This window comes from Ictalurus furcatus, chromosome 24 (genome assembly GCF_023375685.1).
Source record: "Ictalurus furcatus strain D&B chromosome 24, Billie_1.0, whole genome shotgun sequence".
NCBI classification, from domain to species: domain Eukaryota; kingdom Metazoa; phylum Chordata; class Actinopteri; order Siluriformes; family Ictaluridae; genus Ictalurus; species Ictalurus furcatus.
The window spans coordinates 18,974,626-18,994,751 of record NC_071278.1 but is presented as its reverse complement, the minus strand read 5'-3'; the positions used below and the strand labels follow the sequence as shown (position 1 = coordinate 18,994,751).

The 20,126-nt window shown below is 38.2% G+C and overlaps 1 protein-coding gene across 1 annotated transcript; it reads left to right on the top strand.

The window, feature by feature from the left end:
• The first annotated feature begins 5,867 nt into the window (after window positions 1–5,867).
• On the top strand, window positions 5,868–11,330 carry trhrb (thyrotropin-releasing hormone receptor b). Its single transcript, XM_053613437.1, has 3 exons — window positions 5,868–6,617; window positions 8,851–9,202; window positions 10,666–11,330. The coding sequence occupies exons 1-3, from the start codon at window positions 5,868–5,870 to the stop codon at window positions 10,755–10,757; spliced, it is 1,194 nt and encodes a 397-aa protein (XP_053469412.1). The 3' UTR covers window positions 10,758–11,330.
• Window positions 11,331–20,126: the final 8,796 nt, after the last annotated feature.

The window sequence follows — 20,126 nt, the reverse complement described above, 5'->3', positions numbered from 1 at the left end:
AATTACTGTAATCAGCATCGTTTGACCAATCAGATGAACTGCACAGTGGTCCAACGTGGGTTAACTTATGTACTTTCATAAAGCATTCAGTGATGTTTTGCAGGTTGAAATCCACCTCTGCCTCCCCTGATTACTAACCCCTTCACCTTGTTTCATTTTCATAGCTCATTTTCCAGGACTAAATGCAAATGCATGTATTCGGTTTTCAAAGCCTTACACCTTTCCATGTGCTTGTTTTTCAGCATCTGCCTAGATATTGTTTTGCATTGTGGAGCATGTTCGGTCTTGTTTGTTCTGTCTTCCTGTTATGCTGTTAGCCTAGCCTAGCATAGGATTTTGTTTGTTTACTAGACCTCTTGGCTACTAGACATGTTTGTTTACTAGACATCCCTGGTCTCCGCTGGTTCATTACATCTACAGATAAGCTTAATGAACAAAATGTCAGATGATCACATTTGTCTAGGAAGATTACGCAGGGATATCTCCAGCACAAAGAAGGCATTAATGACTACAGCACATAGATTACTCACCATGCTCAGTTAAGTATTTGCAAGCAGTATAGGGGGAAGGCTAACACAGAGATTGTTGTTTATGACTGGCCTTGAAAAAAAGCCTGTACGAACACACAGCCACCGGGGTTCATCTGACCTTCCCTCATTACAGTGCCTCTGAAAATGTTCCCCCACAGAGCTTGTAAATCTACATGATGGAGAACCACTCCATTTTGTAAATATTGTTTATGACTCAGCTGCCTGCCATTACTTTATTAGAAAAGAAGTATAATATATTCAGCGTTAGTGGCAGTTACATTTATATCAGTAGAAGAAAACTGCTCTTACATGTCAGTGCCTATTTACTGTGAAGTGTTTGTGGACTGGATATACTGGACATCAAATGATTGTTGCTTTAAATGCTTTCTTAACATTTAAGTCAAAAGTGTAGTGCGGCAAATTGTCCAATTCCTGTAAACGCATCCCAGAGGCTCCATTTTGGACTCATTGCAGTAAACAATAAACATTACAGTAAACATTAATAGCAACAAAAGAAAGTATGGGGGAAATCAGCCTAATCATTTCAAATAATGTTCTCTGTCCTGTATTAGCAAACTCACAGGCAGTGTGTTCCTGCTTGCTGATTGGATACTTAAATTTCCTCATAGGAGTAATTTTCCTATTGCAACACAAGATGGTAGCAAAGCATTTTTAAAAAATAAATAAATAAATAAATCATTCATGTAGTTTATTCATCATTATACATCAAAATACTCAGTTAATTTATGCTACTGTATATATGGCCAGGACACTCATCCTTGGTTCTTTGGACAGTTTGGGGTTTTGTTTTGATCTGTGTTGTAGGATTTGTCACTGTGTTTTAGGATTCTCGACAGAACCTTGAAAGATGGATCCTCCAGATAGAGAAATCACAAAACCATTCAGAGATCTAGATTGAACCCTTTTTCCCTATAGGATATAATAATAAATAAATAAATAAATAAATAAATAAATAAATAAACCATATTCGGGGTTCTGTAAGTGTTCTTTCGATAATTAAGGATTGCCTAAAAGGGTTCTATTTGTACAGGTTTCTGATAAGGAAAGCCTCTGTTCTAGCATTCTGCATAGTAAATGGTTCTGCAAGGATTCTTTAGAAAGTCAAGGGATCTTTGCATTCCAGATGGGTTCTACAGCTTTCTAATAACGAAAACATTGTACAGTTTAAGGCTTGTCCCCAGACTGACAAACCCAAAGAATGCCTCAAGGTTCTATATTTAACTTTTTCAAATTTAACCTTTCTTCATGAGAATGTAAACACATAGAAGAGGGCATTTCAGTAGTTTTCCAAGGGTTCTTTGTATAGTTAATGGTTCTTAGCTTCCTAGATAGCTTCACCTTGTACAGCTTTATGATGGGGGAAACATTCTGTTCTAGCATTCTACACAAAACACTTAAGGATTTCCCCAGAGACACAAATCTGAAGAGTGTGTTAAGGTCCTAGATTTAACCTTTTCAAATGTATCCCTCTTTTTTTTTCAAGGAGTGTAAACACTTAGAAAAAAAGAGCCTGGCAATGATTATTAAGGGTTCTTTGGATAGTTAGCTTCCTAAATGGGTTCGACTTGTACAGCTTTCTGACAGGGATAACATTCTATTCTACCACTCTACATAGTATGCTTAAGGATTTCCTCAGAGGAACAACCCTTGAAGAATGCTTTATGGTTCTAGATTTAACTTTAATGCAACCTTTTCTTTCTTTCTAGTGGTTCTTAAAGGGGTTTTTGGATAGTTAATGGTTTTGTTGTTAATTTCCTACTTTCTGGTTGGAAAATGCTCCCTTGTAGGGTTCTACATGGAACCCTTGGGTTCATACAAAGGGACAAACTGAAGCACTCTTAAACCTTAAAAGGATTGAACCTTTAAAATATAGACTAGTGGCTAACATGTGGTGCTCTCACCACCGCAGCCCGTGTTCGGGTCCCGGGCAGAGAACCAACCCCAGTCACTGAAGGGTTGCACAGGTCAGTGCACTCTCAGTGCTGGTTCCAAGCCTGGAAACTGCGGAGGGTTTGTCAGGAAGGACATCTGGTGTAAGACTTAATTCACAGAATCAAATATGCGGACAGGTGATCTGCTGTGATGACCCCAAACGGGAGCAGCTGAAAGAGGGGAAAAAATGTATTTATATTCATGAACAGAAGCACTGTTTAATTCTTTATGTCTCTGTAAAATCCTTCCATAAGGAGTTTAAAAGAAAATACTGATTAGTCATCAAAAAAATGACCCAATCCTGCTAATGCCCCCAACTGATTTAAACCACTTACTGCTAGACTAGAACCTCTTACTCCATTAATGTCTCATTTAAATGTCTAGAGATTTGACAGAAATGCCGCCATTATCAGAGCTGTCTCCGTGCCATTGTCACAGTTGGTGAGGAGGAGAGCTTTTCTCACATCTACAATGCCGGATGAACAGAACAACTATGTCGTCCCAGATGAGTCAATTATACTTAGAAAGCAGCTCTATAAACGATAGTGAAGATTTCTGCCAAATGTTGCTAAACCATTTGGATAACATGAGAAGAAATTTCACACAACTGAGCAATTGTCACGATACATTATGTAAGAAGGGAAAGAAAGAAAACAAGCAATCAGTCACTTCACCCAGGTTTGTTAAAAAACTTATCTGAATCTGATTTACCCTTCGTCACTTCTGTGACATTTACCCCCGTAAACTCAAAGACTAATTTTCTTAAATGCTTGTTGAAGCTAATTATTGAGTAATTACTACATTTTAAGAAAAAAAAGAAACCCTGAACGGAGATTTGGCTTGTTCCCCAGGGAAAATCTTTAAAGGTTCTTTCTAGAGTTCAAATCATTAGGAAGCCAAGAGACCTTAAACCTTGAGGAACACTTTTTAATGTGTGTGGATGAATTATTCAGTAACTATAATAAGCCTAACAGGAAAGGCAGTTTCAATAGTAAGGGATATGAGTATGGACTTACTGCTGGTTCCTGGAGATTAAGGGAATAAAATAGCCATGGTTTCTGTCAGGTTTACAAGTAAATAGACCTAAATTACATAGCATTCTGCAATTTAACTTCTAGAGACAAAATTGTCAGTGTCTAATTGTTTATGGTTTAAACATCAGTAAATATCACACAGCATTATTATTATTTTCCCCTGTTTAGGATCTTTTTTAATAACCACAATGCTCATACATTCAAATAAAGTGCATGTAGTAATTACAGTGATTCACTTCCTTCCCTGTTTTATAATGCAACAAAATTAGACAGTATTTTAACGTTATTTATAGCACAGCGCTGTGGAATTCTGCTGAAATCTGATTGGTCAGAAGGTGTTGATTAATGTTCTATAACAGCAGCTCTGACCGTAGGGTTGATTGCAATTCAACTCACAGCTTTTTTATGTATTGTATTAATCCATTCATATGTTATTGAAAAGAGTGCAAAGAAAACATTGTAATCAGTGATATGGTGAAGTTTTCTGAGGTGTTTCTTTAATGTTTATGGAAGGAGTCTCCAGTGTCAGAGCTTTTCCACTCTGGGAGAGTGGAATTAGGAATCAGATAGTAATCAAAGAGTTGGATGCATGAGGCAGTGTTTTGCTAGTAATTATTAGTAACTATTAGCTACTTACTTACTGACCTTTAATGTTGTATTTAACTTTGTCGTTATTTTATTTATTATTTGCCTTTTATTTGAAATCTACTGCAACATCAGTAGGAATGTGCAAATTAAGAATTTTGATGTTTGTTGACACCTAACTATCACACCAATATGTGTTTTTCCCCAAACTGCTGCCATAAAGTTGAAGCACACACTTGTATAAAATGTCTTTGTATGCTGTAACATTACAATTTCCCATCATTTGAACTAAGAGGCCCAAACCTTTTCCAGCATGACAATCCCCTTGTGCATAAGTGAGAGCCATGAAGACATGATTTGCCAAGGTTTGAGTGGAGGAACTCAAGTGGCCTACACAGAGCCCTGACCTCAAACCCACTGAACACCACTGGGATGCTGACTGCACCACAGGTCTCCACACCCAACATCAGTGCCTGACCTCATTAATGCTCTTGTGGCTGTATGAACACAAATCCCCAGAGACGTGCTCCAAAATCTATGGAAAGCCTTCTCATGAAGAGTGGAGGTTATTATAACAGGAAAGGGGGAATAAATCTGGAATGTGATCTTCACAAAGTATATATGGGTGTCATAGTCAAGTGTCCACAAACTAGTGCAACTCGGGGATGGAAGATGGGAATTGCTGAGCGTATTTACTGTACCTTTCCCCCCCTTCAGTTTCTTGTGATTTATTGCCCTATTACCATAACTGGCTAGTATTTCTTCTTCTTTTTTCTGACAACAGCGAACTAATAAATTGTAAGCTTCATATAGTTGCACACGGGCTAAATCTGCTGTTTAATGGATGCAAAACAACAACCAATTTTGCGTAATGCAGGAGGAACGAGTTCCCTTCTGGTTATAAGAAAGGTCTGCCAAGTGACAAATAACATCCACATGTATGTTGTTGTTGTTGTTGTTGATACACTAGTAAGCAACTCAGGTAAAGAAGCCAAGAACCAGCCAAAGCTATTACAGTATATTTATCGGGTCTAGTGTTTGACCAGTAAATGCGAAGAACGCTTTAGTCTTAGTCAAAGAAAAATTCATTAAAAATAGTACAATGAACTGAGATCGTTGAAAACTAATTGAGGAAGGAAGGCACTCGATTCAACAGGAAGTGTATTGATTATTTTGCGCCCATCCAAAGGATTGTTTTCATCGATTGCGCATAATTTGGTTTTGGCTGCAATAAGTTTTGTGATGCAAGAGAACTCACAGCGCTCCGGAAGCTGCTAAAATGAGTCAAAATGAACGTCCTTAAAAATAACAGTTGATTTGAATTGCAATGCGTCCTGGAGCGCACAACGCCGGTATTGCGCATGAATGATCCAGCCTATGGGGAGACGGAATTCAGCACCACAAGTGCTGACCGCCGGAGACAGTGCTTGTGTGTGTGTGTGTGTGTGTGTGTGTGAGAGAGAGAGAGAGAGCAGTTCTCCACTGCCGCCCTCTGATGAAACACTCACATGCCTAAGAACCTCTTCGCTGGGATCATTTTTTTCCAACTTATTTATGTAGGCCTTGTTACTTAGAAAACCAACAAATTAGCGGTACAACAAGCCTAAAACATCGAAATCTTAGCCTATAGTTAGAATTAATTTTACACGATAAAGCACGAGAAAGAAGTTTGCTTCAGCTGAGATAAGTCTGAGCCGGACTCAGGAGTTTGCAAGTCAGACGATGCAAATATAGCCCTAGTTCCACGTCCTTTTTGCGTAAATAAATGGAGAACTTCACTTCAACCAACCACACGCTGGGCCCCTGGACGGACCACAGTTTAGAATACAAGGTAATCAGCGCTCTTCTGGTGCTCACCATTTGCGTATTGGGGATGGTTGGGAACGTGATGGTCATCTTGGTGGTGCTCACTACGAAGCACATGCGCACTCCAACCAACTGCTACCTGGTGAGTTTAGCCGTGGCGGACCTGACGGTGCTGACGGCCGCCGGGCTGCCGAACATCGCGGACAGCGTGTACGGCTCGTGGGTGTTCGGCCACGCCGGCTGCCTCGGCATCACCTACTTCCAGTACCTGGGCATCAATGCGTCGTCGTGCTCCATCACCGCTTTCACGGTGGAGAGGTACATCGCCATCTGCCACCCGATCAAGGCGCAGTCGCTGTGCACGTACGCGCGCGCCAAAAGGATCATCCTGGCCGTGTGGCTTTTCACGTCGCTCTACTGCGTCATGTGGTTTTACCTCAGCAATACGAAAGAGCTCGTGTATGACGACGTGACCGTCGTGACCTGCGAGTACAGAGTGTCCCGGGAACTTTACTTACCCATATACTTCTTCGACTTCGGCGTGTTTTTCGTGCTGCCGCTCGCGCTCGCGATCGTCCTGTACGGACTCATCGCGAGAATTCTGTTCCTGAACATGTTACCGAAACAGAAGGTGAAGAACGGGCAGTATGGTTCCGGTATCAAACACTCTGTTCAGTGCTCGAGCACCACAGCGGCCTCGCGCAGACAGGTGAGTCTCAGACACGCGCCAGGTGTAGAACAGCCCTCATGATGATCATAAGCTTTTCACATGTCGTTATATGAGTAACATGTGATCACGTGCGGGGAAACAAACAAACAAACAAACAAACAAACAAAAACCTTTGAAGTTGCATTTCCACACTGTCATGCCCTCAGACTGATTTTTAAAACAACGTGATCACTGACTTGTGTCACCTCTGAAAAATGAATCCACATATCCTGCATGTGAACCTTGAAAATACATTCATCATGTGAGGAATCACGTATAAAAATTATATCACAGTCTGTGTGAGTGTTAAAAAAACCCCCAAAAACATGTGGTTATAATTACAGTATGTAAACATCACATGAAAATAAATGAATCATATCTATAAATCACATATGAAAATAAATGAATCACGTGTAAAAATGTGAAAAACGCGTGCCGTACATGTGAAAAAGTGTATACAACATATAGAATTGTATAATAAATAACACATGAAGTGGAACCATTTGACAAAACATTTTCAGGGATGTAGAAAAAAAAAAAAAAAAAGATTAGGTCAAGAACCCTGAAATGTTCCGTAATTTGTTCATTGGGGTGAACCCTTGAAGTTTCTAAACACAATCCTACAACAGAGGTTTTCCCTTTCTGAGATAGTTTTAAATAGAATACTTTTATCAAGCTAAGAACCCTTAACTATCCAAAGAACCCTTGCTTCTCTAAGAGCTTACTTTGTTTTAGTAGCCAGCTAATAATCCATATAACTGGTGCGGAGACTAAATGACTTCACAGTGAGGAATGAGCTCTTACAGGTTTGGCACAACTGGTATACTATAATATTTATATACTACAAATATTATAGTATAGTTAGTAGAGTTAATAGTTGAGTTAAACTTTACATAGTTGACTTATCACCTACAATACTAAACTGTAAAGGAAGACATGCTCATATTGAGCTCATATTTAGAAAAGAATTTAGGTATATAACATTTTAAAATATATAATAATATAAAATTGAGAATTATTTTTTAATTATTTACGTTACTAAGCTATGAGGATGCATTGAATACATAAATATGGTGGAGGGAAATGCAGCAATTATATAAAATATATAAATCTATATAATTCAAACCAGTTGGATTTATAGCACTTTTAGGTCTATAAGAGACACAGATTCTTCTTTAATATAGAATAATTTATAGAAAACTTTATTTAAGCTTCTAAAAATTGTTTTGGTTATTTTATCTAAGTGTGTGTCAGACTGAATGAATGAAAGAATGAATGAATCAGTGAATGACCAAACGAACGAACAAACAAATAAATATATTTTTGTAATGTGTTGGTGATGGCCCACTGTGTCTCTGGTTAGAGAAATCAATACAAGTCAGTAAACTTTTTCTTCTCTAAGCCAGTGTTGATGTAAATGCTGTTGGTGAGTTTCAGGTGTGTTAAAAAACTGAAAGACCCCACAGCTGCGGGTCCCCAAGAACAGAATAATTAAACACTGATTTGGGAAATAAAAAATAAAAACAGTGTTCTTTATTCTAATGTAACAATGAGGGGTAATACCCACGGATCAACAAAAATAAATCAGAATGCGTGATGCGTGTGCATGAATGCGTGTGCATGATGCGTGTGCATGAAATGGTTAACGTCTGTGATTATAATTTATTATCACATACAGTGTTCATTTAAGATGACACACTGTAGATTAAACACTGATGAGCCTACTTTACTATGTTTTTTAATTGTTTTAATTGTTTTTTTTAATGTTTAAGAAAAACAACTGTAGTACATACTATAGAACAGCATTTACATTCATTTTTATTAGATTTCTGCCACAAAAATCACATTGTTACAACATAAATAATTCATTACATTTTTTTTTTCTTTTTAAAGGAAGGTTACATCTAGAACTCATAAAGTTTCTTTGGTACTGACCCATAGGCTATGCACTCTTAATATATATATATATATGAGTTAAATGAACTTATCCGGTTTTACAGTGTATATTTTTTTAAAAGGTTAAATCTACGGTTTGTGTCTCTGGGAGAACAGCTGTAGAATCTTATAACAGTGTTTTCCTATCAGAGAGGGTTCCATGTAGAAGCCCATTAGGAAGCAAAGAGCCTATAACTCTCCAAAAACAATGAGGAACTCAAACATTTTCATATGTGTAGCCAGTAGTCTGTCTCATCTGCATGCTATAAGACAGTCATGTTGTTTCCCCCTGTGTCAGGTGATAAAGATGTTGGCAGTGGTGGTGGTTCTGTTCGCGGTGCTCTGGATGCCTTACCGCACCTTGGTGGTAGTCAACTCTTTCCGCCAGGAGGCTTACTTGGACACCTGGTTCCTGCTTTTCTGTCGCACCTGTGTGTATCTGAACAGCGCCATCAATCCTGTTATCTACAATGCCATGTCCCAGAAGTTCCGCACTGCCTTTAAGAGGCTTTGCAGATGCAGGTCAAAAGCACAGGCAAAGCAGACAGCCTACAGTGTGGCCCTGACCTTAAGTACTGCTAAAGAAACATCCATGATCGAGAGCACAGAGCATTTTTCAACAGAGTTGGATGATCTCACAGAAGAGCCAAATGATCTAAGAGATGAACTGGCACCAAACTAGAAGCTTCATGACTGAAATACTGTAGCTGGCTGAGTGACATTTAATCAGGGAACATTTAAAAACAACAGAATCAAATATTTACATATAAAATATGTATAATACACTCATTATCCACCTGTACACCTGCTCATTCATGCAATTCTTTTGCTGTTCTGTCCATCCACCTCACGGTTCAACACGTTGTGCATTCTGAGATGCTTTTCTGCTCATCACGGTTGTAAAGAGTTGTTATTTGAGTTACCGTAGCATACCTGTGAGGTCAAACAAGTCTGGCTGTTCTTCTCTGATCTCTCTCCTCAACAAGGCATTTCCACTCACAAAAACGCCGGTCAGTGGATGCTTTTTGCACCATTCTGTGTAAACACTATAGAATGCTGTGTGTGAAAATACCAGGAGATCAGCAGTCTCTGAAATATTTAAACTGACACGTCTGGGCTAGGTCAAAGTCACCGAAATCACATCTTCTCCTGATTCTGATGTTTGATGTGAAAATTAACTGAAGATCTTGACCTGTATCCGCATGAATTCATGCATTGCACTGTGCCACATGATTGGCTGATTTGATGATTTCATGAATGTGCAGGTGTACAGATGTTCCTAATAAAGTGGACTGTGAGTGTATATTCGGATAATGTTACATGCATATGTACAGTCCATAAATGTTTACTTAATTCCTGAACCATAACCACAACACTTTAATGTGAAGAATTTGAGTGAAACTGTTTAATATGATGACATCAATATGATGTGGAGTGGCAGGACACATTTTATGGTTCGTATTTGTGAGTAAGAGTTTACATCAGAAACGGCAGACCTGATTTATTAAAAGCTGTCTAAGGAGAATCAAAACATTTCCCAAAACCACTGAAACGCACTGACTGACATCGGGATGAGTTTTCATCTCTCTTTCTGAACAAGATCCACTCTCAGGAAACAATAATACTAAACTGTACCTTTCCTTGTCACTGGGGTGGTACTCTCAAGGATACCTATTTAGTACCTTTATATTTGTAGATTTCACATGGAAAACTGGATATTGTGTAACTTTAAAAACTATACTACATACACTGATCCAGGTAACAGGAGTATACCACCCCAGTGACGGGTACAGTTCAGTACCCGTTTTCCTGAGAGTAGGTGTGTAACACAAGGCTGCTGTCTGTATATGTATCTGTTTACTGTTCCAAATATTTTTATCTGTATTTTGATTTAAACAAATACTGGACCTAAACCTGTGGGGTTTTTTTTTTATTTCATTTATTTTTGTTTGTTTATTTTTTTATTTTTCTGAAATATGAAACCTATCACTATGCCTCCTGAAACACTGTAAACACTAGAACGATCCTCTGGAAGGAACTGGAAAACTGGAGAATTCTCCTCACCTCATCACTAGCGTTTATAATTGGCCTCAACTAAAGATGCGCACTGGACAGGTTTTAATCCCAGGCACGCAGATATTATTTTTTGTACCTGCCCGTGATACTTTGGAACACATTTACTTTTTTTTTTCTTCTTCACGTTAATGAATGTGGTCTTTATTTGAGCCTCGTATCGGACAACTCGCTTGAGGCTGCATGAAAGTAAAAACTGCCTACTTGTGCAACTTTTCTGTTGCATTCTGCAGGATTCCAGTTCTGATGCACAGCTCTAGTCTCAATCAGATGCCCTAAGTACTCTTCTGACAAGCTTTCAAAAAAAAAAAAAAAAAAAAAGAATGATAGAGCATTTCCTATTTGTATTTATTTGTATTTATGTACAATTCAAATAATGTATTCAGTTACATCCCTATCTGAGAGTGTATAAAAATTTCCAATAAATTGTATTTCCATCATCTGCTTTTATGTACGCTCCTATCCAGTGCAGTCGTGCTTTATTCTTAATGACAGTAATGGAGCAATGGAGTTACTGTTCGTAGTGGCGCTGTCTTGTTGTTTGAAATGATATGTGTTTGTATGAAGTCTGCAGTACAGTGTTTGCTGCTATGCATCAACATGCCCTGATTAATAATAGACATATAATGAGTTATGTTAAGCATCGGTTAAGAGCTTCAGAAGACTTTACCGAAAGGCAGAAATGTAAATGAAACCCAAACATTAGTCACTATGATTAAGAAGCAAGTTTACGAACATGGAACCACTGTGTAACATTTGTAGAAAAAAATGTCCTTTTCTTTTCCTTTGAACTAACATTTGTGTGTTTATAAATGTTTTGTGTTTGTAAGTGATTTTGCCATTTGCTGCTCATACTGGAAAAGAAAAAATGCTGACGTCTATAGTGCATGTTGCTTTTACTGAGCTTTGTAGAATGTGTAAAATTATTGGGTCATTGAAGGAATGTAATTAGTGTTAATATGAAATGACAACTGTGGACATTGTGCAGGTGTTTCTGTAATTTGTGTAATGTGGTTGCACTACAAACATCCTGAATCCCCCCCCCAAAAAAAAAAAAAAAAGACATGAGACTTTTACATGACAGGGAATAAAACTTGGGAATAAAGCTAAATGTTTGTGCGATTCAAAATGAAAACATGAAGTGGACTTTTAATGATAAAGATTAAGCTCAGGTAATCATGTGGCAGCAGTGCAACGCATAAAATCGTGCAGATACAGGTCAAGAGCTTCAGTTGATGCTTATATCACATATCAGAATGGGGGGAAAATGTGATCTCAGTGACTTTGACCATGACATGGATGTTGGGGACAGACAGGCTGGTTGAGTATTTCAGAAACTAAAGTCTACCCAGAGTTTACCCAGAACGGTGTGAAAAACAACAAAAAAAACATCTAGTGAGCGGCACTTCTGTGGACAGAAATATCAAACATGGTCTTTTTTCAATCTTTAAATTTCCAGTTTTGCTGAACATGTGCGTCACTGTAGACTCAAATTCCGGTTCTTGGCTGACAGGACTGGAACCCGATGTGGTCTTCTGCCTCAAGGTTTGGCATGTGCATTCCGAGATGCTTTTCTACTCACCGTGGTTGTAAAGAGTGATTATTAGAGTTACAGTAGCATTCCTGTCAGCTAGAACCAGTCTGGGCATTCTCCTCTGACTTCTCTCATCAACAAGGCATTTCCTCCACAAAACTGCACTCACTGGATGTTTATTTGTGTAAAATCTAGAGATTGCTGGGTGTGAAAATCCTAGGAGATTAGCATTTTCAGAAATACTCAAACCAGCCCAGCTGACACCAACACCATGTCAGTGTCAAAGTGACTGAAATCACTAAGATTTTTCCCTATTGTGATGTTTGGTGTGAACATTAACTCAAGATCTTGTACTGCTTTTGCATTATTGGCTAATTGGAAAATTGTAGTAATGTTCCTAATAAAGTGGCCAGTGTGTGTAAACTCTTAAAATATCTGAATACAAAAAGCAACATACAATAAATTAAGAGCGGAACATTTCGGTTAGAAATATTCATGACAAAGAATGAGACTTAACACATACAGGCTAAAGTGCAGAGGTTCGATTATATTAATAAGATAAAGTGGCCCATATGACGCTTCTGAATCCAGGACATCTCACTGTTCTTCAGATATTCTTAAGGACTCGGGTGAAATCAGCTCACACTGTCACTATGACCTGCTCCGTGCTCTTATTATACACTTTCTCTCCTCTCTTCTTCTGTTTAAAAAGGACCTTTCTAGTTACTCTTCTCTCAGAGCAATCTTTGACTCATATTAAATCTTTGCCTGACTGATACAGTAGGTCACAGTGGGCTGGAAATCAGATTGTGCACCAGGATAATGGGCATATAATCATTTCACACATGATTTATAGGAAGTGTTTAGCATTCCAATGAACATTATATGACTACACAGAAATTATAATGACAATGACTAATGATTCCGCAGTCACGACAATAAATGTCTCTGAAAGAATACAGTAAAACTAAACCTATGTGCAATGTATACCGATCAGCCATAACGTTAAAACTGTTGGAAGCAGGAAAATGAGCGAGAGTAAGGATCTGAGTGACTTTGACAAGGGCCAAATTGTGATGGCTAGATGCAGTGTTTAGTACCTACCAAAAGTAGTCCAAGGAAGGACAACCAGTGAACCAGCAACAGGGTCATGGGGGCCCAAGGCTCACTGACGTGCACAGGGAACGAAGGCTATCCCATCTGATCCTATCCCGCAGACAAGCTTCAGTAGCACAAGATACTAAAACACAGTGCACTACAGCTTGCTGCGTATGGGGCTGCACAGCCACAGGACAGACAGAGTACCCACGGAAGAGATGGTACCAGGATGCACTATGGAAATAAGCCAGTAGAGGCAGTGTGATGCTCTGGGCAATGTTCTGCTGGGAAACTTTGGGTCGTGGTATTCATGTGGATGTTACTTTGACACGTACCACCTACCCAAACATTGTTGCAGATCAAGTACACCCCTTCATGGCAACAGTATTCCCTAATGGCAGTGGCCTCTTTCAGAAGGATAATGTGTGCTGACACACTGCAAACATTGTTCAGGAATGGTTTGTGGAACTGCTGCTATCTTGGTCTTGGTGCCAGATACCACAACACACCTTCAGAGATCTTGTGCAGTCCATGCTTCGATGGGTCAGAGCCGTTTTGGCAACACAAGGGAGACCTACACAATATTAGGCAGGTGGTTTTAATGTTATGGCTGATCAATGTACATGTAGTTTGAATTTCATGTCTAGACACTAGACAGAAAAATGGAAATCAGAAGACACATCTGCATTTAAAACCGCAAAGGCACAAATACTAATTTCGTTCAGCGTGAAAGAATATATTGCAGTTGGACTTGTTTAAGATTAAGATCATCTGTTTAAAATTCAGAACCACTGAGCACCTTTTTAGTATTTTATTCATCCGAAAATATGACAAAATCACTTCAGTTTGAGTTTGGTCATTTGAAAAATAATATTATAGTTCTGTTATTTCCTGGATAGAATCTTCCATTGCATATCTGATCTGGAATTTAGCGAAAGTTCATTATTCAGTTATTATTTTTTGCAGTTCTCAGTAACTGCTAAATATTATGTTAAGTTTCTATAACAGCACAATGCAAATCACGTTTATATTAATGTGCTCATTATAATACATTATCGTTTCTGTGATAACAACACAGGTATGACATAAACAGATTTTTTAAATGCTCATAATTGTTGATACACTTGATATACAGTTACCGTTATGGAGACATTACGTGTAATGGAGACATATGTTCCTGTAATAGTGCACACTGTCATGTTTGATTCCTCAATTAAGTATTTAGTAACTACAGTGAAATTAATGTATGGCATTATGAGAGTGTGGAATGTAAATCTGAAGTAGAAAAGAAGTTTAATGGGTAAAAGAAAGTTTTATTATACGGAGTTGTCCTTAGGTTCTCATCATTCCTTGTGCAACATGATCACATCCATCCTTTCTTTTTTCATACCACTTATTCTGCACTGTTCCAGGGGACTCAGGGCACAAGGCAGGGGACACCATGGATGGGGTGCCAATATATCACAGGGCATAATCACACACACATTGGAAATACCAATCAGCTTACAACGTCTTTGGACTGGGGGAGGAAACCCCCAAAGCACAAGGAGAACATGCAAATGCCACACACATGGGCAGAGATGGGGCCAAAACCCACAATTCTGGAGGTACAAGGCAAATATGCTAACCACTAAGCCACCATGCCCCAACATGAACACATTTTTGCTTTAAATTACTAAATGATGTAACATTTCTAAAGAAAAAAACCTGTATAAACATTTTTCAAGAAACTGGTTTGATTGAAATTAAAAGAAGGTAAAAGTGAACTGATAAATGTTAAAAAAACAAACAAACAAACAAAAAAAACTTTGGCAGTGTGTAGGTTATACAAAGCAGACTGAAGGAATACTAATCTGAAATAAAGGCGTAAAGGCATTTCTTAATAAAACAGTGCAAACTTTAAGTCATTATTATTAGCAGCATCATGCTATGCTATGCTATAATTACTAATTATAATTTTATGATTTCATTACCATATAATTTCATTACCATTACCAGAGCTCAGCTCCATTTGCTGGCATGTCTCATAAACCAACGCTGATTCAGTTAAGTTGCTATAATGATCATGCATTTCATTACAAGACAGGAAAACTAAACAGATACCAGGACATGGACCGATTTTAAAAAAAATAATCAAAAACAACATAAAAAAGGAAATGGGTTGAATAAACAAGCTCAGAACAGCTACATTCACTGCCATCTGTAAAGCATACGTTTTTGGCATCCAAAAGCTGATAAAGAACATTCAGACACCACCATGTTCAGAACAAAGTGACTTGGCCATCTGGGCTCAGGGCTATAAACAAGCGTAGCACATTATTCAGTGTTAGTACTTTGCTTTCAGGCTGTAGTAGACTGAGCTTTCTGGAATACTAAAGAAGAGACTGCATGTGCACTGACTAATGATATCAGTGAGAGAGTAATAAATTGATAAATAGAAGATAATTAGGGCTAAGAGGGGTTGAATAATCACCAGAGAGGATCATTAATTTTCCAGTCTATTTAGTTTGGAAGAAAAGCAATGCAGCCTAATGAACGAGTGATAACAGGAGGGTATCATGTATTACAATCAGAGGGCTAAAGGACAGCAAAAGCAAGTGTACATTAATTATTAGTGCAACAGTAGATCATCTTTAGCCTTTGTGAATAATTATCTCTCAGAAGAATATGTGTGAAGTCAAGCGACTGCTGGCAGAGAACAGCTGAAATATTATAAAAGTATTATAATATTAATATTATTATTAAAGTCCACAGCAGGATAAAGAGACAGCTAAAACATCAGATAGAATGATGACACTGATCAGATTTGTTTGTGTAAGTTTAATTAATATGCCATTTTTCTTCCAAATTTCTGTCAGGTTCCTCATCCATTAGCTATGGATCCTGGAGGTTCATGGCTAACATGTACTTCCATTAACACGTGTGAAGCCATCACGTTTTTTATGTAGAGAGGCACATTATTTTTTGTAGAAAAGACAGAAACGGGAATTTTGAGTTGCACAACAGTAAAGTTTATTGTCACGAAATTGCCAATTCAAATCCGCCATTCCACATGCCCCAGACAGCATAATTGCCCCTGATCACTGTGTGGGGACATATGACAATCTTCTCTAACAATCAGAGTAACACTAGCCCATCACAGGCATCTGTGAGCTCAAATGGAAGAGGGTAGTTAGTGCTTTGTTCCAAGAGCTCTGATCAGCCCTGTGACATTGCATGAGAAGCCATTTGAAAAGATGCAATGGCTTCACTAGTCTCAGAGGTCGCACGTGTAAGTTTGGACCTGTTACAAATTTATTAGCTAGCCCACCAGACAAATAAAAACTCCAATGTGCTGCCCAGTGTCATGTTTTGGCTGCCAGAAACCTAACTAACAAGGCTAAAAAGTAGGAGCTAATGTAATGTAATAATGTATGGTATGTTAGCTAGTTAAATGCATTAATGCAGACTAAGAGTAATGAATGAGTATATGATTATCCTCGTCTAACATAGTTTCTAATCTAGTACATCATGTTTCATCCCTCAACAAAAAGTCAGCAAATCACTGGCAATGTTCTGGCTATGAGCCATGTTTTTCTGTCCTCGCATTGCATTTAAATAATATCATTTAAATCCGACTAGCATGTTTTTTCTTTCTTTCTATACACTGTATTTGTGTGTAATAAGCAGAACTGTTATATGACAGCTTTACACTCAACTTATTTTGAAAAGATCATCTGTCATCTGTGTAATAATTAATCCTACTAAAAAATCAGAGCCGTAGCCAGGATCAAAATTGCGCTGCCGTTATCATTAACAATATACCGCAGTGGCATTCCTGTTACGTTATACTTCCATTCTTTAATTTTACAGAGTTAAATATTTTGATTCACATATTTATCTCTTTTTCAGTGTTTGAGAGCTCATGTTCATTCATGTTTTTACACTCAGAAGACTACATTACGCCACCATGTTATCAGGGGATCGCTGTTTTCATGTTGAATTTGACAAATTGATGCTGTGTGAGAGGCAAAAACACAAAACCTTCCAAAACTACCAAGGTCCAGACCTCTGTGTCTTCATAGTTGTAGTTATGACCATGACTGTAAGCCATATCACAATCCAGCCAATGTGTGTAGTGCTGCAGGTGACAGAATTCAGTAGCATGAAGTGCATTATGTTTAAACACAGCCTCAACATCAACTAAAAACTTGTTCTTTTTTTTTTTTTTCATAAAAAATCTTTAAAGAGGATGGGGATTTTTGTTGTTGTTAAATCTACATGTTCACCAGGTAACTACGGTATGCATCACAACAGGTAAGCGGGTACAGATGCAAATGCAGAGAGAGTATAGTAAAGATACACGTGCAAACAAATCTAAATTGGTAGGCAAGGTCATAATCCAAAAACAGGAAAGTTCATGCAATGTGCAAGCCAAACAGTCAGGGCAAAACCAAAACAAAAACCACGGAGTGAGCAAAGATCATAAAAAGAATCGCAATAAACAATCAACGGCTTGGTAAGTCAAGTACAAACACACCGCGTGTTACTTCGCAATAAGAATGTGAACAGTAGTCCCCTAAATACTGTGAGCTGAGATTGTTCTCAGGTGTGAGTGATTAGTAATCGGGTGAATGTGAACGTGACAGAGTCCATTGTTGGGAAGGCCACTCTTATATTCGTAAGCTACTGTGTGTTCTGGGAAACAGAGTTCTCTGTGGCTGTAGGAGTTTTCAGTCCAACCTCCCAGACTGGTCATTTCAATAAAAGAAAACTAGCTAATGGGTGGGCATAAGGGAGAACATCCAAAAATGCAATTTGGTGACTGCAAGTCTGATCATAAATGACCATATTAGAAGTTACGGACTACCATCTGGATTTCAATATAACGGAAAAAGAGCTAATTACCCATTTTGTGCTATGCAGAACCATTTAATTAGCTCTACTTTTGGCTATTTGTGTCTATTGATTTACACAATGCAGTTTGATGGAGCTTAGATATGGATGGCATTCCTTAATGACACTAATTGCTCATTATAGATATTTAAATACTGAACAGCATAGATGTATCAATAAGCAACAGCCCATAAAAATGTTTTTTTTTTTTTTTTTAAATTGCCATATGAAGGACATTATCAAGGAACATGCTCACTGGCCCTCAAGATATTTCTGGAGTTTTTAAAAGGATGGTGAATCTAAAGAGGGTAACAGCTGTTGAATGCACTTTAATGTTGAATGCAATTTTAGCCTCTTCTATCTCAGGGGAAGCTTTTGGTAAATGTCCATCTCTGTTTGGAGCACTATTTGCACATAAAGGCTTGACTAGTGTGTTGCTGGTTTAAACACATGTTTTATGGATAAAAGTATGTGGACATCTCAACTAATTATTTTGTCAAGGAGTTTCAGGCACACCCATTGCTTACAGGTGCATACAATTAAACACATAGCCATGCAATCTCCATAGACAACCACTGGCAGTAGAATGGGTAGTACTGAAGAGCTCAGTGACTTTAAATGTGGCACTGTCATAGGATGCCACCTTTGCCACAAGTCAGTTCCTGAAATTTCCTGAAAAATCAAGCTTCACTCTCTGGTAGTCTAATCTGGGTTTGATAACAAGCGGACGCTACCTACTGTAAAAGTAAAGTTTACCTACTGGTAAAGTTTGGTGGAGGAGGGATAATAGCTGTTTTTTAGGGGTTGGGTTCAGCCTCTTAGTTCCAGGCTAGGGCAGTGTTAATGCTACAGCATACCAAGACATTTTAGACAGTTTTGGGGTAGGCCCGTTTCGCTTCCAGTATCACAAAACAAGGTCTATAAGGACATGGTTTAACGAGTTTGGTATGAACAAACTCCAGTGGCCTGCACATAACCTTGACCTTAGCCCCACTGTGATGAACTGGAACGTCAACTGCAAGTCAGGCTTTCACATCCAACATCAGTGCCTGACCTCACAAATGCTCTTTTAACTGAATGAGCACCATTTCCCTCAGACACACTCCAACATCTTGTAGAAGGCCTTATATATATATATATTTAAAAAAAAATGGGAGCTGTTACAGCTGCAAAGGCAGAGCTAACTCCATGTTAAAGCTCATGGTTTTGGAATGGTATGTCAAAAACTAATTTGTGATCTTTAACACAAAAAAAGTAAATGATTAGAATTACATGAGCTTTAAGTTCTGTATTAAATTAGTTCATGCTAAAAAAAAATATGTAACTAAAAAGTTAATTTTACTAATTATTTTTCAGTGCATATGGGAGGCTTCTTTTCCAAATTAGAAAGAAACTGAACATGATAATGAATGAAAAGAGGGCAAATCATAACAATATGGTACTGATGATATACTCAGTTCATCATAAACGATGGTTCACCGTAGCAAATTTGCACCATTTATTTCGCAAGCAAAATCCGTAGAGCCTTTAAACCAACTTGATATTTTCTGTATGCATTCTGATGAGCACAATCACTGTGAGAGACAGCAGGGGAGAAAAGGGACTTAACATTTTATCCGATAAGATAAAAATGGCACATTTGGTCATGTTAATATTGGTCACATAGATGTACTCGTAAATGTAATTAACCCCGCTAGACAAATACTACAGTGAAACACATTAAAATGCCAACAAGATGTTAATGATGATTTCAATTATATTGAAAACCAGCCCAAAGATCACAATCAACTGAACTCTCCAAACCCGGGCGAGACTTACAGCACATTCATGCATTTAAAAAGACAATCTCCATCAAGGCTCCTCCAGTGTCATTGACTCTGTAATGAGTAATATGTGTTTGGCTGAAATGGTGTACATCTCATGTCTCAAAGTAGGTTAGACTTAACAGTGTCTGCTCTAGATTAGCCAGAAATGGTTTCAGACAATAGTGTTGT

What these genes read in the sequence shown, in the direction of transcription:
- trhrb (XM_053613437.1), top strand. Translation starts at nt 5,868, where the DNA reads ATGGAGAACTTCACTTCAACCAACCACACGCTGGGCCCCTGGACGGAC. An exon ending in CAGCGGCCTCGCGCAGACAG is followed by an intron (nt 6,618 to 8,850) that starts GTGAGTCTCAGA and finishes CCCCTGTGTCAG; the next exon opens with GTGATAAAGATGTTGGCAGT. An exon ending in TGATCTCACAGAAGAGCCAA is followed by an intron (nt 9,203 to 10,665) that starts ATGATCTAAGAG and finishes TGCGCACTGGAC; the next exon opens with AGGTTTTAATCCCAGGCACG.